At 57.5% G+C, this 15,526-nt stretch overlaps 2 protein-coding genes across 15 annotated transcripts in view; one reads left to right on the forward strand and one right to left on the reverse strand.

Moving 5' to 3' along the window:
- The window catches only part of NEURL4 (neuralized E3 ubiquitin protein ligase 4), an 11,890-nt gene extending 1,038 nt beyond the window's left edge, over nucleotides 1-10,852 (reverse strand). Inside the window, exons 1-28 of one of the 12 annotated variants that reach the window (XR_011423442.1) lie at nucleotides 10,446-10,852; nucleotides 9,062-9,506; nucleotides 8,775-8,840; nucleotides 8,331-8,629; nucleotides 8,052-8,163; nucleotides 7,872-7,960; nucleotides 7,267-7,339; nucleotides 6,852-7,116; nucleotides 6,421-6,602; nucleotides 6,021-6,106; nucleotides 5,740-5,914; nucleotides 5,443-5,641; nucleotides 5,245-5,321; nucleotides 5,074-5,152; nucleotides 4,539-4,708; nucleotides 4,314-4,445; nucleotides 3,859-4,004; nucleotides 3,522-3,746; nucleotides 3,321-3,419; nucleotides 3,069-3,233; nucleotides 2,710-2,874; nucleotides 2,031-2,189; nucleotides 1,453-1,649; nucleotides 1,239-1,326; nucleotides 1,040-1,147; nucleotides 776-920; nucleotides 497-609; nucleotides 251-416 (exon numbers count right to left, since the gene is read on the reverse strand). Coding sequence is in view for 8 of the 12 variants with exons in the window: in XM_023653423.2 (XP_023509191.1) it covers nucleotides 251-416; nucleotides 497-609; nucleotides 776-920; nucleotides 1,040-1,147; nucleotides 1,239-1,326; nucleotides 1,453-1,632; nucleotides 2,031-2,189; nucleotides 2,710-2,874; nucleotides 3,069-3,233; nucleotides 3,321-3,419; nucleotides 3,522-3,746; nucleotides 3,859-4,004; nucleotides 4,314-4,445; nucleotides 4,533-4,708; nucleotides 5,074-5,152; nucleotides 5,245-5,321; nucleotides 5,443-5,641; nucleotides 5,740-5,914; nucleotides 6,021-6,106; nucleotides 6,421-6,602; nucleotides 6,852-7,116; nucleotides 7,267-7,339; nucleotides 7,872-7,960; nucleotides 8,052-8,163; nucleotides 8,331-8,629; nucleotides 8,775-8,840; nucleotides 9,062-9,506; nucleotides 10,446-10,727 (4,496 nt within the window). In the remaining 4 variants the exon portion in view is untranslated. Of the gene's footprint in view, nucleotides 1-250; nucleotides 417-496; nucleotides 610-775; nucleotides 921-1,039; nucleotides 1,148-1,238; nucleotides 1,327-1,452; nucleotides 1,650-2,030; nucleotides 2,190-2,709; nucleotides 2,875-3,068; nucleotides 3,234-3,320; nucleotides 3,420-3,521; nucleotides 3,747-3,858; nucleotides 4,005-4,313; nucleotides 4,446-4,532; nucleotides 4,709-5,073; nucleotides 5,153-5,244; nucleotides 5,322-5,442; nucleotides 5,642-5,735; nucleotides 5,915-6,020; nucleotides 6,107-6,420; nucleotides 6,603-6,851; nucleotides 7,117-7,266; nucleotides 7,340-7,871; nucleotides 7,961-8,051; nucleotides 8,164-8,330; nucleotides 8,630-8,774; nucleotides 8,841-9,061; nucleotides 9,507-10,445 lie in introns of all 12 variants that reach the window. The other 11 variants (XR_002811687.2, XR_011423444.1, XR_011423443.1 and 8 more) reach the window with 11 other exon arrangements.
- LOC102147407 (protein phosphatase inhibitor 2 family member C) lies at nucleotides 10,639-15,191 on the forward strand. 3 transcript variants are annotated; one of them, XM_070227947.1, is made up of 8 exons: nucleotides 10,639-11,349; nucleotides 12,742-12,849; nucleotides 12,992-13,063; nucleotides 13,299-13,387; nucleotides 13,484-13,735; nucleotides 14,116-14,274; nucleotides 14,359-14,490; nucleotides 15,051-15,191. In XM_070227947.1, exons 2-8 carry the CDS (start codon nucleotides 12,767-12,769, stop codon nucleotides 15,107-15,109), a joined length of 846 nt encoding a protein of 281 aa, XP_070084048.1. In that variant the 5' UTR covers nucleotides 10,639-11,349; nucleotides 12,742-12,766; the 3' UTR covers nucleotides 15,110-15,191. The 3 variants fall into 3 exon arrangements, with proteins under 3 accessions (XP_070084048.1, XP_070084046.1, XP_070084047.1); XM_070227945.1 differs by lacking the exon at nucleotides 10,639-11,349 and adding an exon at nucleotides 11,574-12,384; XM_070227946.1 differs by lacking the exon at nucleotides 10,639-11,349 and adding an exon at nucleotides 11,846-11,948.
- Nucleotides 15,192-15,526: the final 335 nt, after the last annotated feature.

A 15,526-nucleotide genomic window follows, 5' to 3' on the forward strand; every position in this document is an offset into this window, starting at 1 on the left:
AAAATACTAAATACTTATGCATAAACATTCTAGAGTGAGAGAGAACCTAAGTTCCACAAGAGCAAGGTTCCCTTTTTTGTTCATTGTTCATTGAAATAGCACAAAATAAGTGGTATTTGTTCAGTGAACGTGTGAAGAAAGGGCTAGGGTGGAGACTGAGGAACTAGCAAGACAAGGTGGGAATGGCAGGGCAAATCATGGAGACCCGAGTCTCCCTGTCCCCCACCGCCCCCCACCCCCATGTACTCACTGCACTTTGGATGCCAGGGTCTCGGCCCCAGCATATTGGAGGGAGGGGGAAAGCAGCACTGGCGGCGGCTGCTCCTCCCGAGGAGGTGCACAGTTCTCGCCAGGCTCCTCAAACCCTACCCCGGGCTCTCCCTTCAAGGGCCGGCAGCTTAGGATGGAGGCAGTGCCTGTGAAGAGAGCTGGGTCAGGGCAGCCTCTGCATGGCCCACAGGCCCAGCCTGCCCTGCCTCTGCCGGTGCCACGGTACCTGCTCCCAGCTCCCCTCGGTCCAGCACCCTCCGGACAGCTGCCGCATTGCTCCCGTGATACGCCATGTGCCACTTCTTGGTTAGTGTCCCAGCCTCCAGGCGGGGATTCACCCTAGGGGGTGGACAGATAGGGCACATTGGACAAAGGTCACTGGCTCCCCAAGGTTATCCCCTAAACAAGAAGCTTGTCACTTCTTCCCATACACCCTCTTGGGACCCCCCTTTCTCAAGGGGGCAAAGAACAGTAAAGGAGACACATCACCCTGCTCCACACGTACCTGAGGTTGAACCTGCACCAGCCAAAAGGCAGAGCGTATTCCCGGGGAGGCTCCCCACGGCGCCTATGGGCCTCATCCCCTCGCAGCTTCCGGCAAGACTCACAGTAGCACAGGCTACGCTTCGGTGGAGGCATGAAATAATCCTCTGCGGAGAGTGAGTGGCAGACTTGGTGCTGTGGCTCCCACCCTGGGTCTCAAACATGTGGCCTCCTTCCGACTGACCTCCAGAGAATGAGGCAGGTTCTGGGGGGACTAGGGACTCACCAGGAAGCAGCAGCAGTTCTTGGAAACGGGAGCAAAGGGCATGGTACTCGCAGCTCTTGAGAGGGCTAGCAGCAGGCGGCGGACCCCAGCACACACTCTCCTTGATACCTGATGGGGTAGAGAGGGCACAGCTCATGGGAGCTGGGGCTAGAAGTATGGGGTGGGGGTGAGGTAGGATCCTCCCTTCAGGCTGGCTCACCATCCACCATGTCAGCTTTTTCCATGTCCCCTTGGGTTCCAGCAGTCTTCCCACTGGCAGCCCCTGGTTCAGGACTCACAATTGTCACCTGCAGAGGAGTGGTCAGCCAGAGTGTGACCAGCCCCCAGGGCCTGCTGATCCCTTCCCTGGACCAGACTTCCCCTTTCCTCAGACAGCCAGTCTCCCAGGCACTCCCTCCTCCCTTGCCACTCACCTGCTCACACTGCCCATAGAGGTCCACAAGCGCATGGCAGGGCTGGGAGACATCCGGCACAGCTACCCCCTGGTCCATCCCATTGACATGGAGATGCAGCCCCCCAGAGCTGTCTAGCCGCAGTCCCAGGATGGTGCCTTCAGGACATGTGTCCAGATTTGGCCCAAACTTCTCACAGATCTGGGAGGAGAGACACACTGTCTTCCCAGAGATCAGACTCCCACCTGCAGCGGCCACCCCTGCCCTTCACTTTTCTTCAGGTGGCCGGTCCCTGGGCTTTGCCTCTACATCTACCCACTGCCTGGGCTCTACTGCCTCCCCTACAGTTACCTAGACTCACCCCGACTTTCCCCACTGCAACATTCTCCACAGCAGAGAAACAGGAGGCAGCGGCAAGCCCGAGAGTGTCCAGGTAACGACACTCGTGCCTTTGCCCACTCACCACAGCGTAACCCAACTACAGTTCCCCTTTCTACCTGCGGTCCTACCTGCAGAGCCAGGGGCCCGCTTCTCCCTTTTGGCCAGCCCCTCCACACTCAGAGACTTGGCCCTCTCCCTTCTCTCTGCTCCCTACCCACCTTGAGACCGTTGTGGAAGACCCCATGGCCTCGCAGCAGCCAGGCTGCCCGTTTGAGGGCACAGGCAGAAGCAGGGAAGTTGAGCCTCTCTGGTGGGCAGGTGATGACTCCCAGGACAAGGGAAGATGTCCACTGCCGGTTCAGGCAGTCTATCCGCACCTGGGGGAGAAGGCAACTATTCCCCAGCCAGCAGAACCAGGCTCCTCACCCCAGCCAGGGAGAGAAGATAGCATCTCCCAGAGTGTGGCCTCGGATGCTGCCCCTTCTGATGCTTGGAGGGACGAGAAACTGCAAACTCAGTTGTTTCCTTCCCTCTCTCAGCCTTGGTCTTGCTGTGGCCTCTATAAGGATTCTTGTGCCTAGGGGTTTCCTTCAGCTAGCTAACTTTGACATCTTTTAGTTTGCAGCAGAAAGCCCTCCCTGTTCCCACATACAGGATCAGGCATCTCCCGTGGACTCCCCGAGCCCCTCCCTACTGCTTCCCTCACCGGTCACCAGGTGAGCACTTCCTGGTAACTGATCTACAACCCCCACCAGAGGGTATGAACAAAAACCCAGGAAGCTCATCTGAGGAGCCTGCTTTCCACTTCGTCCTCAACCTGGAAAGGCCTTTCTCCAGGAGAGCTGGTCCTTAGTCACCCTGAACAAAAGGAACTGGGGATAAGGAGGCAAGGCCCACCTGGACCAGCATCTGAGGCACCAGAGGCTGGTTGATGACAACGATGCCCTGATTGTAGCTGGCCACTCGCGTAGCTGTACGATTCCCATTGGACAGGAGGATATTCTTCCCATGGTTCTCTAGGAACTCCAGGACTGTGGGCATAATGGCCACTTGATTCTGGCCCTGGTATGGAAGAGAAACTGAGCTGCTGGGGTTGCCGATGCGAGGCCCAAGCTACCCTCTGGAGTTTACACAGAGCTTGCATATAAGCCTCTCCCTGTCCAGGGCTGGATCAGAGAATCCCAAAACAAGCTGGTGGCCAATGGCCCACTAAATGCCCATCCATTTGCCCAGCAGGCCCTGCTGTAGCCGCTTACTCCCAGGCCATGCTCCTCGCCCTCGTCGTCATCCTCCTCGCCCTCACTCCCAGTGTCTGAGCTTGGGGAAGGAGGCTGGGTGCCTTCTGGCTCTTCCAGCCTCGTGGAGCTGACAATAGACACACTCCGCACTGGCCCGTAAAGATCCAACACAGCCCAAACGTTCTGGGGGCACACAAGACCTAGAAAGTCAGAGATCAGTGGAAGACCTCAATCCCACCCCCAGAACCCAAGGAAGGGTACTGGGTCTACCTTGGCAATGCCAGTGGCTGCAGGCCCCATATCCTCTCCATCTACCAGGATGTGCATCGTGTCATCTGCCCCCCGCCGAACGCCCACACGGCTCCCCACCTAGGACCAAGGTGAGACAAGACAAGGACAGATGCTCAGCCCACCTCTCCCTGCCAGCCTTATGCCCAACCCCACCCCTATCCCTGGAGCCAGCTGCTTCACCCCCAGCCTCTCTAGGTTCCGGCCATAGTTCATCCTCTGGAGCTGCCCGTCACGCCTCACTTCACAGCTGGACACCATCCAGGTGGTCTTAGTCCGTAGCTCTGGCAGGGAGGGAGGCAGCCCCGGACCACCACCTGCTCCAGGGCCCATCTCCCCTGGCGCTAGTGTGGTCAGCCCTAGCCGGAGGGAACCTGCCCATTTCTCATCCAGCTCTTCCACTTTCACCTGTGAGAGAGAAAAGACTGGCTGGCACTAGGTAGGGGCAGGAGGGTAGGAAGCAGTCTGGCCCTGTTGTGAAGGGCCTGGCAGCCTCCTTTGTCACATCTCCGCAGCCTACCTCAAAGACTTCCTCAGTTTTGAGTTCCTTGGTGCTGAAGACAAGGCCATGAGCATAGCCAGCCACACGCACTGCCCTTGTGCCGTCCTCCTCCAGAGTGACATTCTTGCCACAAGTACTATGGAATCGGTGAGCCACGCCAGTCACTGCGGAAAGATGGCACCGGAGGAAGGGTAGGATTGGGGCAGCAAGCTTCAGACAGGACACAGAGCAAAGCTTTTAGGTGAAACAGGAAAGTGACATAAAGGTCCCATCTGCCAAGCCCTGTGTACCAGGCATAACCTCGTCCCCTCTTCTTGGCTGCTTCCCACCAGGGGTAGTTCCCTCCCCTTAGCCTGCAGCTGCTGCAGCCAGCCTGTCTTTGAACAGCTTCCCCGCCCTGGAAGCTGTATCCCTCAGGCCCATAGCAGGCAAGGAGAGCCTGCCCTCCCTTCCTCCCTCCCTGCCGACTGAACCTGGGGAGTGCAGGGGGAATGACTTCTCAGTGGCAGTGTTGCTAGTCGCCAGGCTGTTGTCCATGGGACCGGTGGCATTGGTGATGGACACTTGGACACACTGGCCATACAGATCCACTACCGCATATACCTCTGGGAAGGGAAAGACCAGGTCAGAAACCTGATAGCCCAGGGTGAGCCAGGCTGAGGGTGGCAGGCTGAAAGCCACAGAGCAGTCACCTTTACCCGGAGGCAAGCCTGAGCAGGCAGCGCCTTGGTCCTGGCCATTGATGAAGTAGTGCAGATCGCCCTTGGCAGTTCGCATCATGCCAATGCGTGCACCTGTGCCCAGTGCATCAAGGTCACACCCGTAGTTGTTGCGCATCGTGTTACCATCTTGCATGATGGCTGTGCCGCTGGGGGGATGGCAGAAGGGACAAGTCAGCTACCTAGCTTCCTGCCCACACGGGTCCCTGCCCAGTCTCTGCCTGTCAGAACCTTCCAGTGCCTTGGATTGGGGTCTTGATCTGGAGTCTGAGGCCTAATCTTATCTCCTACATCCCTGGGAGGCCATCAGGGAAAAGCAGAAACTACCGTAAGAGAAAGGAGGGTTGAGCCCCTGCAGTAGGGGAGAGGGCTCCCTAAATCAAAGGGAAGGGGCACCCATATCCCTTAGGTATGTCATTGTCCATGGCCACCAGAGGCCTCAAACCCTGCTTCCCTCCTCCCAGCCAGTTCCACCCAGCCCCACCTAGCTGATCCCTAGATCAGGCAGCCCGACCTCAGCATCCACGTGTCGTAGTCAATGTCTGTCATAGTGTTGGGGAATTCAAGGTCCTCTGGCCGAATAGCAGTCACTCCTGGGAAGAGACAGGGGTAGGTCAGAGCCAAGCCCCCAGCCACAGGCAGCCAGCACCTCCCCCCAGCGCACATACACACAGGTGCCCCTCACCAGCCTCAATAGAGCCTGACCAGCGATCCACCATCTTCTGAATGACAATTTCAAACAGCTCGCCATCCCGCAGAGCCCTGCCAGGGAGAGTGGCAATCAGACAGGCCCTATTTGGGTAGCTGAGGCTGGGGTAGCTGAGGCTGGGGTAACTGAGGCTGAGCAGTAGGAGAGTGGGGACATGAAACTTTAGGCACTGACCGGTTGGAGATGACGATGGCGTCGTTGAACTCGCTGCGGCAGTTGTGGCGGAGCGCAGTGCGGCCCCCGTTAGTGATGACTGCGTTACTGCCATGCAGCTGGTGGAATCGCAGGTCAGAGCCCCCAGCCCCTGACGACGGGGAGCTTGGAGACGCCTGGTTGTTCGCCTCAGGGAGTGGCTCAGGGACAGGGGGCACCTCTGCAAGAGTGGACATCACCCATCAGGCCTACAGTTGTCTCTGAGGCCTCCCAAGGCCACCCCACCCCCTGTCCCTACCCAGCCCGGCCCTCACCCACGTCGTCCACGATGGTGGCCTGCGCTGCCTGGCCATAGAGATCGACGACAGCATAGACACCGGGGGGCACATTCCAGGCGGCAGGGCCCTGAGTCATGCCATTGACAAAGAAGTGGAGAGTCCCGTCCTCCCGCCGCACCACTCCCACCGTGTCCCCTGCCTTGGAAGAAGGGGGGCTGGAGTGAGGAGTCAGGCAGAGTTCCTGCCTGGGCTGGTCCTGCAGCAGCCCCACCTTGCCTACCTCCCCACTGCTGAGTCCTGGCGGTCCCCCCACTCTCCCACCTTGAGGCGGTCCAGATTGTGCCCATATTCATCCAAGATGGTTGTCCCATTGTGCATCACCCCATTTCCGGTCATCATCCAGGTCCCTGGGGGACAAGGAGTGGCAGAGGACATGAGGGAAAGCAGGGCTGCTCTCCTTTATACATCAGTCCCCATATTACTCCCCAAAGCCATCAGCCCAGTCTGCCTTTCCTTTGACAGTTGGCTTTCTTCCCAGGGCAGGGCAAGAGACCTCTGCAGTTCCCAAGCCAGCTGCAGGCCCTGTCCACGTGGCACTCCTCAGCCACTGAATGAGTCGTCACAAGAGTGACAAAAAACGGGCTGAGAACAAGTGTCAGGGCTTCGGGGACAGCTTCCTCTCTAGGACCCTATCCTGGCCCTGCCCTTCTTGGGAGCTCACCAGAGCGCAAGTTGGTCATGGTGGAGGGCAACTGGAGGTAGGCAGGGTTGTGGGTGGTGACACCAATCTCAATGGAGCCAGCCCATTTGTCCACCATCTTGTCAATGCGCACCTGGAACACCTCTCCATCCCGCAGGGCTCTGCTGCTCAGCACCACGCCATGATTGAAGTCATCGGTGGCACTGAGGGCACAGCAAGTGGGGACTCAGACCTCAAAACACACTCTGAGCATGCCAAAGCTTAGCCTAGTGATGCCTGCCCGACACCCACTGCCCCACGTCAACCAGCTAAACTTCACACTCCAGGAGGCTCCCTTCCTTTCTGTCTAGAATGCCCCAGGCCAGAACTCTCTCTGCCTCCCACTTCCCTCCCCGTCCCCCAATCCTATTAGAGCCCCTTCGGCACGCTTCTCCCCACCCCATGGACCTTACTGGGGCCTCAGTGCTGTGCGTCCCTCGTGGGTGATGGCTGCCTTCTGCCCACAGTTGGGGTGGAAGAGCAGGCGCTCAGGTTCTGCCTGGGCAGCAGGAGCAGCACGGCGGAGAGCACCCTCAGGGGACAGTGCCCGCAGGATGGCATTGTTCCGGCGGAGACGGTCGCTGTGGTTGTTATTGTGGACGATGGTTACCTTCACTGCCATCCCATACAAGTCCACCACACCGTACACCACTGGGGGCGTCAGTGGGGTAGCTACACCTGTGGGGGTGGAAGGCACAGGGAATGGGTGAGTGAAGGGAGAAGAGTCAAATATAGGGAGACTGAGCATCAAAGAGAGGCAGGAGGATGAGGCACAGATCCCCCCCCCAAAAGCCCTGGCTCAATGGCCCTCTCTTAGCTTCCCCTTACCCTGATCGATGCCATTAATGAAGAAGTGTAGGGCAGAGTTGGACTTCCTCGTGAGACCAATGTGGTCGCCCTCCTATTCAAAGCAGAAAAATAACAGTCTAGAATCCATCCACAAATAGGCTCCACACTTGTCCTGGGGGCTGTGAGAAGAGAGCGATCCTAAAACCTTCCCACCATCCTATGGCACAGAGGAACAGCTCTAAAAGGTTCCCATGAGTCTCAGACCACCCTGGGTGCTCAATGCAAGTCAGGCACTGTGTTCCATGTTATAAACATCAACTTTTTTAACCCCCATGACAACCTATAAAATACTACTAACAGGCTCATTTTAGAAATTAGGGAGGAAAAAAAAAAAAAGCTACCAAAGAGGATAAGGTTCTTGCCTCAGGTCACTACCACAAATGGCCAAACAGTAAAAGGAATTAAACCCACGTGACTCCAAAATCTGAGTGCCTAACTGTTGGGCAACCCTGCCTTTTCAGAAGAAACCTTCTGGCAAAAGATAGAAGGCCTTGCCCTAGGTCCCAGAGGGGACTATGGTGCCCAGGCAGGGATGCAGAGTACGGGGGCTCGCTGGAGAGTGGCCCAGGCTCCATGCCCCTCACCTGCAGCTCATCCAGACTGAATTCACAGTACTCTCGGCGGGTCCCCTTGCCATTGGTCAGGATCCCGCAGCCGCTCATCATGATGGTGCCTAGTGAAAAGGAGACACCCTGGTTAGGGTTTGGGCTTCCTTCACCTCACCGACCCCAGGCCCATACCCCGACCCTGCCAGGGGCTGGTACCTGACTGCAGGTTGGTCATGGTCGCTGGGTACTCTAAATTGTTGGGGTTGTGGGTGGTGACACCAATCTCAATGGAGCCCGACCACTTATCTACGAGCTTGTCGATGCGGATCTTGGGTAGAGTGATAGCAGAAGGGAGAGGCAGGGAATGTAAATGCAGAGAAAGGACCCTCAGCCCTTGGTTCTTCCCCAGGCCCTACCCTTCCAGCGTCAGGAATCAAGCCCCATCTTTAGCTCCCAGCAGGTGAGGTGCCAGCCAGACCCCAGGATCCTGCACACCTCAAACATCTCATTGTCCCGGAGCGGGCGGTTGGTCATGACAACCCCATTGTTGAATTCATCCAGGGGCCGGCGGCGCTCAGCTGTCTTATTATTGTTGCTGAGTTTGATGAGGGTTCCACACTTCTCATGAAAGAGCAGCGCGTCGTTGGAAGTGAGGATGGGAGAGGTGGCAGCACTGCTAGACCCCAGCCCTTCCCCTGCCGGTGGGGAGCTCAGGTTCACATTTAGGAGTCCCCCATTGTAGGCAGACAGGATGGCGTTGCTCACCACCTCAGAGAGCTCCATGCTGGCAAAGTCTACAGCAGCAGGATGGAGAAAAGAAGCTGAAATAAGCCTCTACATCCGCAGGCTTGCCCCTCTTTCCCTACCCCTCTCCTGAGACCCCTCCCTTGTCCACCTCATATCCCGCTCCCCTTCCCAGGGCCTACCCATAGCCCTCACCATTATGCGACTCAAGGCTGTTAGGAAACGTCTCTGGCCGGGCCTGCGCTGGGGACACCATGAAGGCTGGGGACCAGGTAGGATGGGAGGGGAATAAGGGTTCAGCCCCTGCTGCAGGGCCCACAGCCAGGAGACCCCCTCCTCTAGCCCCTGCTCTCCCCTTCAACAGACTCTGGGGTCTGAGTGCCCCTGCCCACACCCAGCCTCACTTGTCACTACATTTCCCCCATTCCTTCAGCCATTCCCTCCACCCCACTCCTCCACTACTGCTGTAGCTGTGTTCTCACCTTCATCTCCAGAGGTCCCTTGTTCAGCCAAGGCAGAATCTTCCGGGGGGGCAGAGGGCTCGAGGGGAGGTGTGGAGATGGGAGTAGGGGGGCTGAAGCCTGGCTCAGGGGGTAGCACGGTGATCTGAGTGCACTTGCCATAAAGGTCCACAACAGCCCAGACACGAGTGGGCAGGCCCGTGGCAGCCACACCACAATCCCGCCCATTCACCCAGAGCCGCAGCTCCCCAGCTACTGTGCGCTCCACGCCCACACGGTCCCCTTCGCCAAGCTGGTCTAGGTCCTGACCATACTCCTCCAGCACAGAACGTCCATCCCTCAGCACCGAGCAGCCCGACACTACCCATGAGCCCCCCTTTAGTCCCGTAGCGCTGCTTGGGAAGTCCAGCACACTGGGATCCAGTGCCGTCACCCCAATCTCAATGGAGCCACTCCAGGAGTTGACCTGTGATGAGAGTGGTGAACAGAGACTCAGGATGGGCCACGAATGGGTCTCCCACCACTAGGAAACATTTCAGAGGCCGTTGCATCTCCCTGTTCCCACCTCTCAGACAGCTGAGTGGCTTTTCTGTCTTGAGACATGAGACACTAATCCAGAAATGCAGTCCCATAAGTAACTTTCTCGACTCTGGCTCAGGGATTGTTGGGCCCGCTCTCCCTTAGCAACTCTGCTCTGTACTCTGGGCGCTCAGTGTCTACAACACCACTACTTTCCCCACCATGCTGGCTAAATTCCCTGGTTCCAACCCCCTGCCCTAACTTCCCTGGTCTCTGTGGCTCCTCAACCACTCAAATTCACAGCTCTCCATGCCCATATATATCCCTGGTTCTTATATATCATTCTCTTCCCCCAGTCTAATTCTCTTCTAGGCTCTGGCTCCACTCACACTCACTGCCTTCCCAAATTCCCCCTCTGGGCGCCAGCCCTCTTCAATAAGTCGCACACAAGTATACACAACTCCCTCTCTCTGACTTTCTCTTCTCACCCATCCTTCCAGTCCAACCCATGAGTTTGTCCTTTAACGGTTTGTTCTTTCCTTGGTTCTCTCTCTTCTCCTCCCATCACTCTCTGCCATCTCTCCATCCTCCATCTCCCAGAAATTGTTCGAAGAGGTCTGTTCCCTAGTCATTCTAGCGGGTGAGGCCCTGCGTCCCTTCCCTGCTCCTGGGTCTTGAAGAAATTCAAGCTCTCCTTGTGTCCTTCGCCTTCAGGCTGAATGTTTCTACTTCAGGCTCCTTTCCTGCCCGTCACCTGGTGTCCTAAGGTCTGTCGGTTCCCTCTCCGCACCCAGAGATATGGGCTACCCTGGCTGTCCGACCCCGTCTCCCTCTCGTCCCCTCCCACCACCCTCCACATCTCGGTTCCGCGGCCCCAGCTTCGCACCTTGCGGTCGATGCGGACGGTGAAGACGCGTCCATCACGCAAGGGTTCTCTGCTCAACACGAGCCCGTGGTTAAACTCCTGGCCCGGCTGCTGCCGCCGCGCTATACGCCCACAGGCCGACAGGCTCACCAAGCGCCCAGTGCGCGGGTGCAGTTCCCCGCCGCTGCCTAGACCCCCGCCGGACCCCGGTCCTGGGCCACTCCCGCCGGGGCCCCCACCCCCACCCGGCCCCGGCCCGGGGCCTCCCCCAGAGCCCCCACTCCCACCCGACCCCGCCGCCATCGCCGCTGACACCGGGGCCGCGCGACAGCCGCACTTGGCGGCACCGTGGCAACCGCGGTGCACAGACACCCTGAGGGACTAGGACCAGGGGCTGGGGCCAGATATGCTTTACGGCACTGCCGGGCAATGAAGCATCCCGGGCTAGGGAGCTAAGTCTACCACGGTGGGAACAGAAGGACGACGGGGTCGGAAGGTTTGCTTTACGACACGCAGAGGTGACGGAGTGACTCCGAGAAGGGTGAAGATTTGGGCAGGGAGCTTTTGCGACAGTGGAAGAAGCAACTGCCGCAGACATCTTTACGACGGAGGAGGCGCTGGAGCCCCAACACTTTCGGCTTTGCGACAGCGGCACCGACGACCCCGCCCTCGTCAAGGCAGGCGACACCTTGCAGTGTTCGCTTTACGGCAAGAGGAGGAGGTGTCTTCCTTTCGCGCTATCCTCTTGAAAGTGGTGTGAGCCGGGTCTGGAGGACCCAGAGGAGGGAACTGGTTGTTTTATAAATGAAAATCTCTGCCCTCCACACCGCTGAGACCGAATATGTCTTACGACAGTGTCGCAATCACTCCATTTTGTATCACCTCTCGTGATAGGCAAAGCGGGCCGACTTTTGGAGGAAAAAAGGTTCGCGATGTTTCTATTCAAGTCCACCTTGAACTCCAATCCAACCAAACTCTTAGATTTTAAAGCCACGAATAAAGAGTCCAAAGAAACCCCGGAAGGCAGCTTCACGCAACGACGCTGACGGTCCCAAAAGACCCCCCACAGCTAATAGTAAAGCCCCAGCCCAGCCCTCCGATGCTCGCGCTAAGGCTGGAGGACTGTGACGTCACAATTAAGTCTTCTCTACCCTGGACCAGGACCCCTGACTATGATTGGATAATTCCGATAAGGGCGGTGATGGGGGAGAAGGGCGGGAATAAATCCCACAGACAAAGAAAAGTCTTTGGGTGGGACAGAAAGGGAGGGGCTCCCAGCCTGAGGTCCCTATATAGATAGAGTCTTGATTCCGCCCTCCGCGGCGCCAGAGAACAGAGGGGGAGGGGACCAGGTCCTCAGCCCAAGCTGCCCCGCCCGCCGCGGTGGGGGCGGGGCCCCAGGGGGCGGGGCTATGCGGAGTAGGGAGGCAGGGCGGGGTAGCTGAGAGTGGCCCCCTGGTGGGGCCATGGAGAAGCAGAACTCTCTGGGGGCTGCTGGCTACCTCAACGGGGAATCCCCTGGAGGTGCAACCAGGGGAGTGCGAGGAGGCATCAGAGGAGTAGAGGCAGGCGCCAGGCCGCCCTCCGGAGTAGTCTTGTGTCACGGTTCTGGGCACCCCCCTCACTCCGGGGGAGTCGTAATTCACAGTCCTGGTTCTAGCCGGTCCTCCGGGGGGGCAGCGATCCTCGGTTCTGGGCCCAACCAGTACCCTGGGGAGGTTGCGGGCCACAGCCATGTGTCTGGCACATACGCTGGTGGATTTAATCCCCCCTTTCCTGGAACCACAGTATCCGGGACGTCCAGCCTTGGGTCCGGTGGGTCTGGGGTGTGCCACTCGGGAAGCAGTTCGCGCCCTGGGTCAACTTTCTTGCACCCCCACAAACCTTGTGAGGACCGGCCCCGGGGCATCCTAAAAAACTGCAGCTCCATCTTGATGCAGAAATCCCCCAGTGTGGAGAAGTAAGAAGCCCAGCTCAGTGGGCACGCTGCTCGGAGCCGGGAGGGAGGGGTTCCAGACACTGGAGGGGGCGGAGCCAGAAGGGAATGGGCAGTGTCCTGAGAACTTGAGAGTAGGTGAGGGTGATTGGGTGGGAAATTTGTTTCCCGGCCTTTGGGGGAGAGCAGTAGGTACCCGACAGACCCTGGCCACGTAGTAACTGATTATCATTAGGTGTGATCCTATCCCCAGCCTCCTACTCCTCTGGAACTACAAAGAGGGTACAAGAAAAAGGTTTTGAATGAAAAAATGAGGGAGGTCTGTAAGGAAGAGGTCACCAGGTTTCCTTCCGTTTTTTGTGTGTCCTTCCCCCACCCCAGGAAAAAGTCTCAGCGCTGGGATGAAATGAATATCCTGGCCACCTACCACCCTGCTGACAAGGACTACGGATTTATGAAGGTGGATGAGCCCAGCACTCCCTACCACAGGTGCTGAGCCCTCAGTCTGGGCCCTTCAGCCCAGACTCTTCCCTATTCAAAGGAAGAGACGTGGGGAGGAGGCAGAGAGGCCTCAGGGACTGGATATTGCCTGATGCCTCCCTCTCAGCACTGCTTCCTCCTTCCTCTGCAGGCTGCAGGACAACAATGAGGACCTGCTTGAGGGTTCCTCCCACACAGTGACTCCAGAGGAGCTAGCAGAGAGGTGAGAGTCCTGCCAGAGCTCAGTAGGGGTGTGGGACCTCTTCCTCCCTCCACCTCTGGACTCTGGGGTCTGAGCCAGCTCTGCTTTTTGGCCCCTAAAATGGGAGGTACTACAATTCCCATCAGAACTGACCAAGGCCAAGGTGGGGGAGTCAGCCAGCTTCGCCCTATCTACCACCTGCCCCCATTGTTGTTCTCGCCCTTCAGTGCCCCCAACTAGTCTCCCTCCCCTTCAGGTTTGCAACAATGGACAATTTCTGCCCCAAGGTCCTCCAGTACAGTGATAATAGAAGCTTAGGGTCCTCAGACAACTTTTCCAAGACATGTGAGATGAGGGTCGGGGATTGAATGAAAAGGGGAGGTGGAGTGAACTTTCAGCGAGAGCTTGGAGGGAAAACCAAGCTCTTACACTGGCCCACAGACTCCAGTGATTTTGAGAAGCGCCGCAAGACACACTACAATGAAGGAAAGTTCCTCAAGACTCAGAAAAACCTACCCTTGGATAATAAGAAGAACAGCAATGGGGGTAGTGTCAGTATGGGCAGTGGCAGTCGAGGTGTGATGCTGAACCCAGAGCCCAGGCCTGTGGAGAGAAGCTGGGCAGGAGGACTGGCCAGAGGAGTCAAAGTTGAGACTGACCTGGTGACCCGGAACCACATCCTAGAAGCCAAGGGTTAGCTATGGCGGGGCCCCAGGGACACGGGGGAATTGTTGTTCAGAGCCTTCTCCACTATAGCCTGTTTTCCTCAGTGGGCGTCTGCCTAGGGTCCTGCCTAAGAGGGAGGTAATGCTGGATGGTGACCCCAGGGAAGACAGAGTCCCGCTGGGGTGGGATCCCCATCAGGATAGTCCCCAAGGAAGGCTGGCTGGTAAGGAGGAACAGAAAGCCCAAGAGAACGGTGGGGTATGGAGAGGTTACTGAGGTTTTCTAAAATGGAAGGAGGTAATAGAAGTGAGATGAGAACCTGGGGCTTCAGCTTCTCCCCTGTGGTGGGGGGCCACAATGGATACCTGAGGGGCCTGAGACTGAGATTGACTTGGGTGACTCCTCAGATCCCCCTACCTTAAGAAATCAGTTCCCAGCTCCCGTCACCATCATGTTGGAGCAGGAAATTGATCTGCAACGCAAGGAGTATTATAGCAAAGGAAGATACCTGAGGCGCTCTCCCCACCCAGAGCTTGAGGAGGACCCAGAAGTTGAGCAGGAGGATGGTGAGAGCTGGGCTGGGTCAGCCTAGGGGCAGGAGAGCTGAGAACCAACAGACTGATGGGTGCCCCAAACTGTGATGCTTCCAGGTTCCACAAGCTTGAACTGGATGATTGAGAATCCCATAAGCACTGAAGTCCGTCTGCTGGACCACATAGGAAGCCCCTTTCAGGATCCCAAGGCTACCGAGAACTCCCTGACAGTGACACCATCACAACCTGGTGAGGGCACCAGGCCACCATTTCACTGGACCTGGCTCTTGGCAAGCTCCTTTCCCCCCAACCCTGACCCTTTTCAGGCCAATAGATTGGCAACAGGTGCTAAGGGAGGCCCTAAACATCCTGGCATGCAAGGCCCTTGTTGTGCAGGAGGAACCAGGGAGGCTCAGAAGGGGTTAGGACCCCCTCCAGCTTAATACCACCTGCTGGCCCCATGCCTCCTTCTTGACTCCTCTCTGCCACCCACCCTACTCCAGGTACTGCCCTATCCAAAGACCGTAGTTCCCAAGCGGTGTCCAGCTGGTGTCAGTTGCTGGTATCCAAAGGGCTGAACTGGCGAAGCCCAGAAAGCTCGGAGAGGGTACCTGGAAGCAACCCAAACTCCCCACACCTAAACCAGCACAGACATGAGCCTGAGCCCGGGTTGAGGCAAGGGGCTACCTGCACTACCCAGGGAGGGAGAGGAGCTGAGTGGGTAGGTTCTACGGAATCCGGGGGGGTCACATGGGCCAATCTCATGCCTGCTGCACAAAAGCCACTAACCCAACCCCTTCTCTCTCCAGATGCAACTCTGCAGCTTCAGTGGACTCAAGAGGAAGAAGCCAGACAATGGAAAATGTAGCCAGCTGGGCATGGGGTGGGGACCAACCTTCCCCTGCCGTCACCACCTTAGGGGTGGACAATAAAGAGAAGAAGAGCAGGCATCTTGGGGCTGTGAATTGGGGACCCAGGCTGGGCCTGCTCCATCCTTGAGGAGAGGGGAGGAGGGGGGGAAGTCCACACCCAGGAAACCACTGGCAGGGCAAGCTGAGCAGAGAAAAAAGCTTGGAGTAGTCTGGAGAACTGAACTCAACAAGAAACTAGAAGTCTGGGAATGCCCAACTGCAGCAGGATGGCAATGATTGGTGTGATTCAGTCAACCATAAATCGTCTTTAATTCTTACAACCCTTGAGGTAGGGGTTATCATCTCCATCTTCCAGATGAGAAAACTGAGGAATCAGAGAGCTTGCCCAGGGTCACACAGCCTCTAAGTGAACA

The sequence above is a fragment of the Equus caballus genome, chromosome 11 (genome assembly GCF_041296265.1).
Source record: "Equus caballus isolate H_3958 breed thoroughbred chromosome 11, TB-T2T, whole genome shotgun sequence".
In the NCBI taxonomy this organism is placed as follows: Eukaryota; Metazoa; Chordata; class Mammalia; order Perissodactyla; family Equidae; genus Equus; species Equus caballus.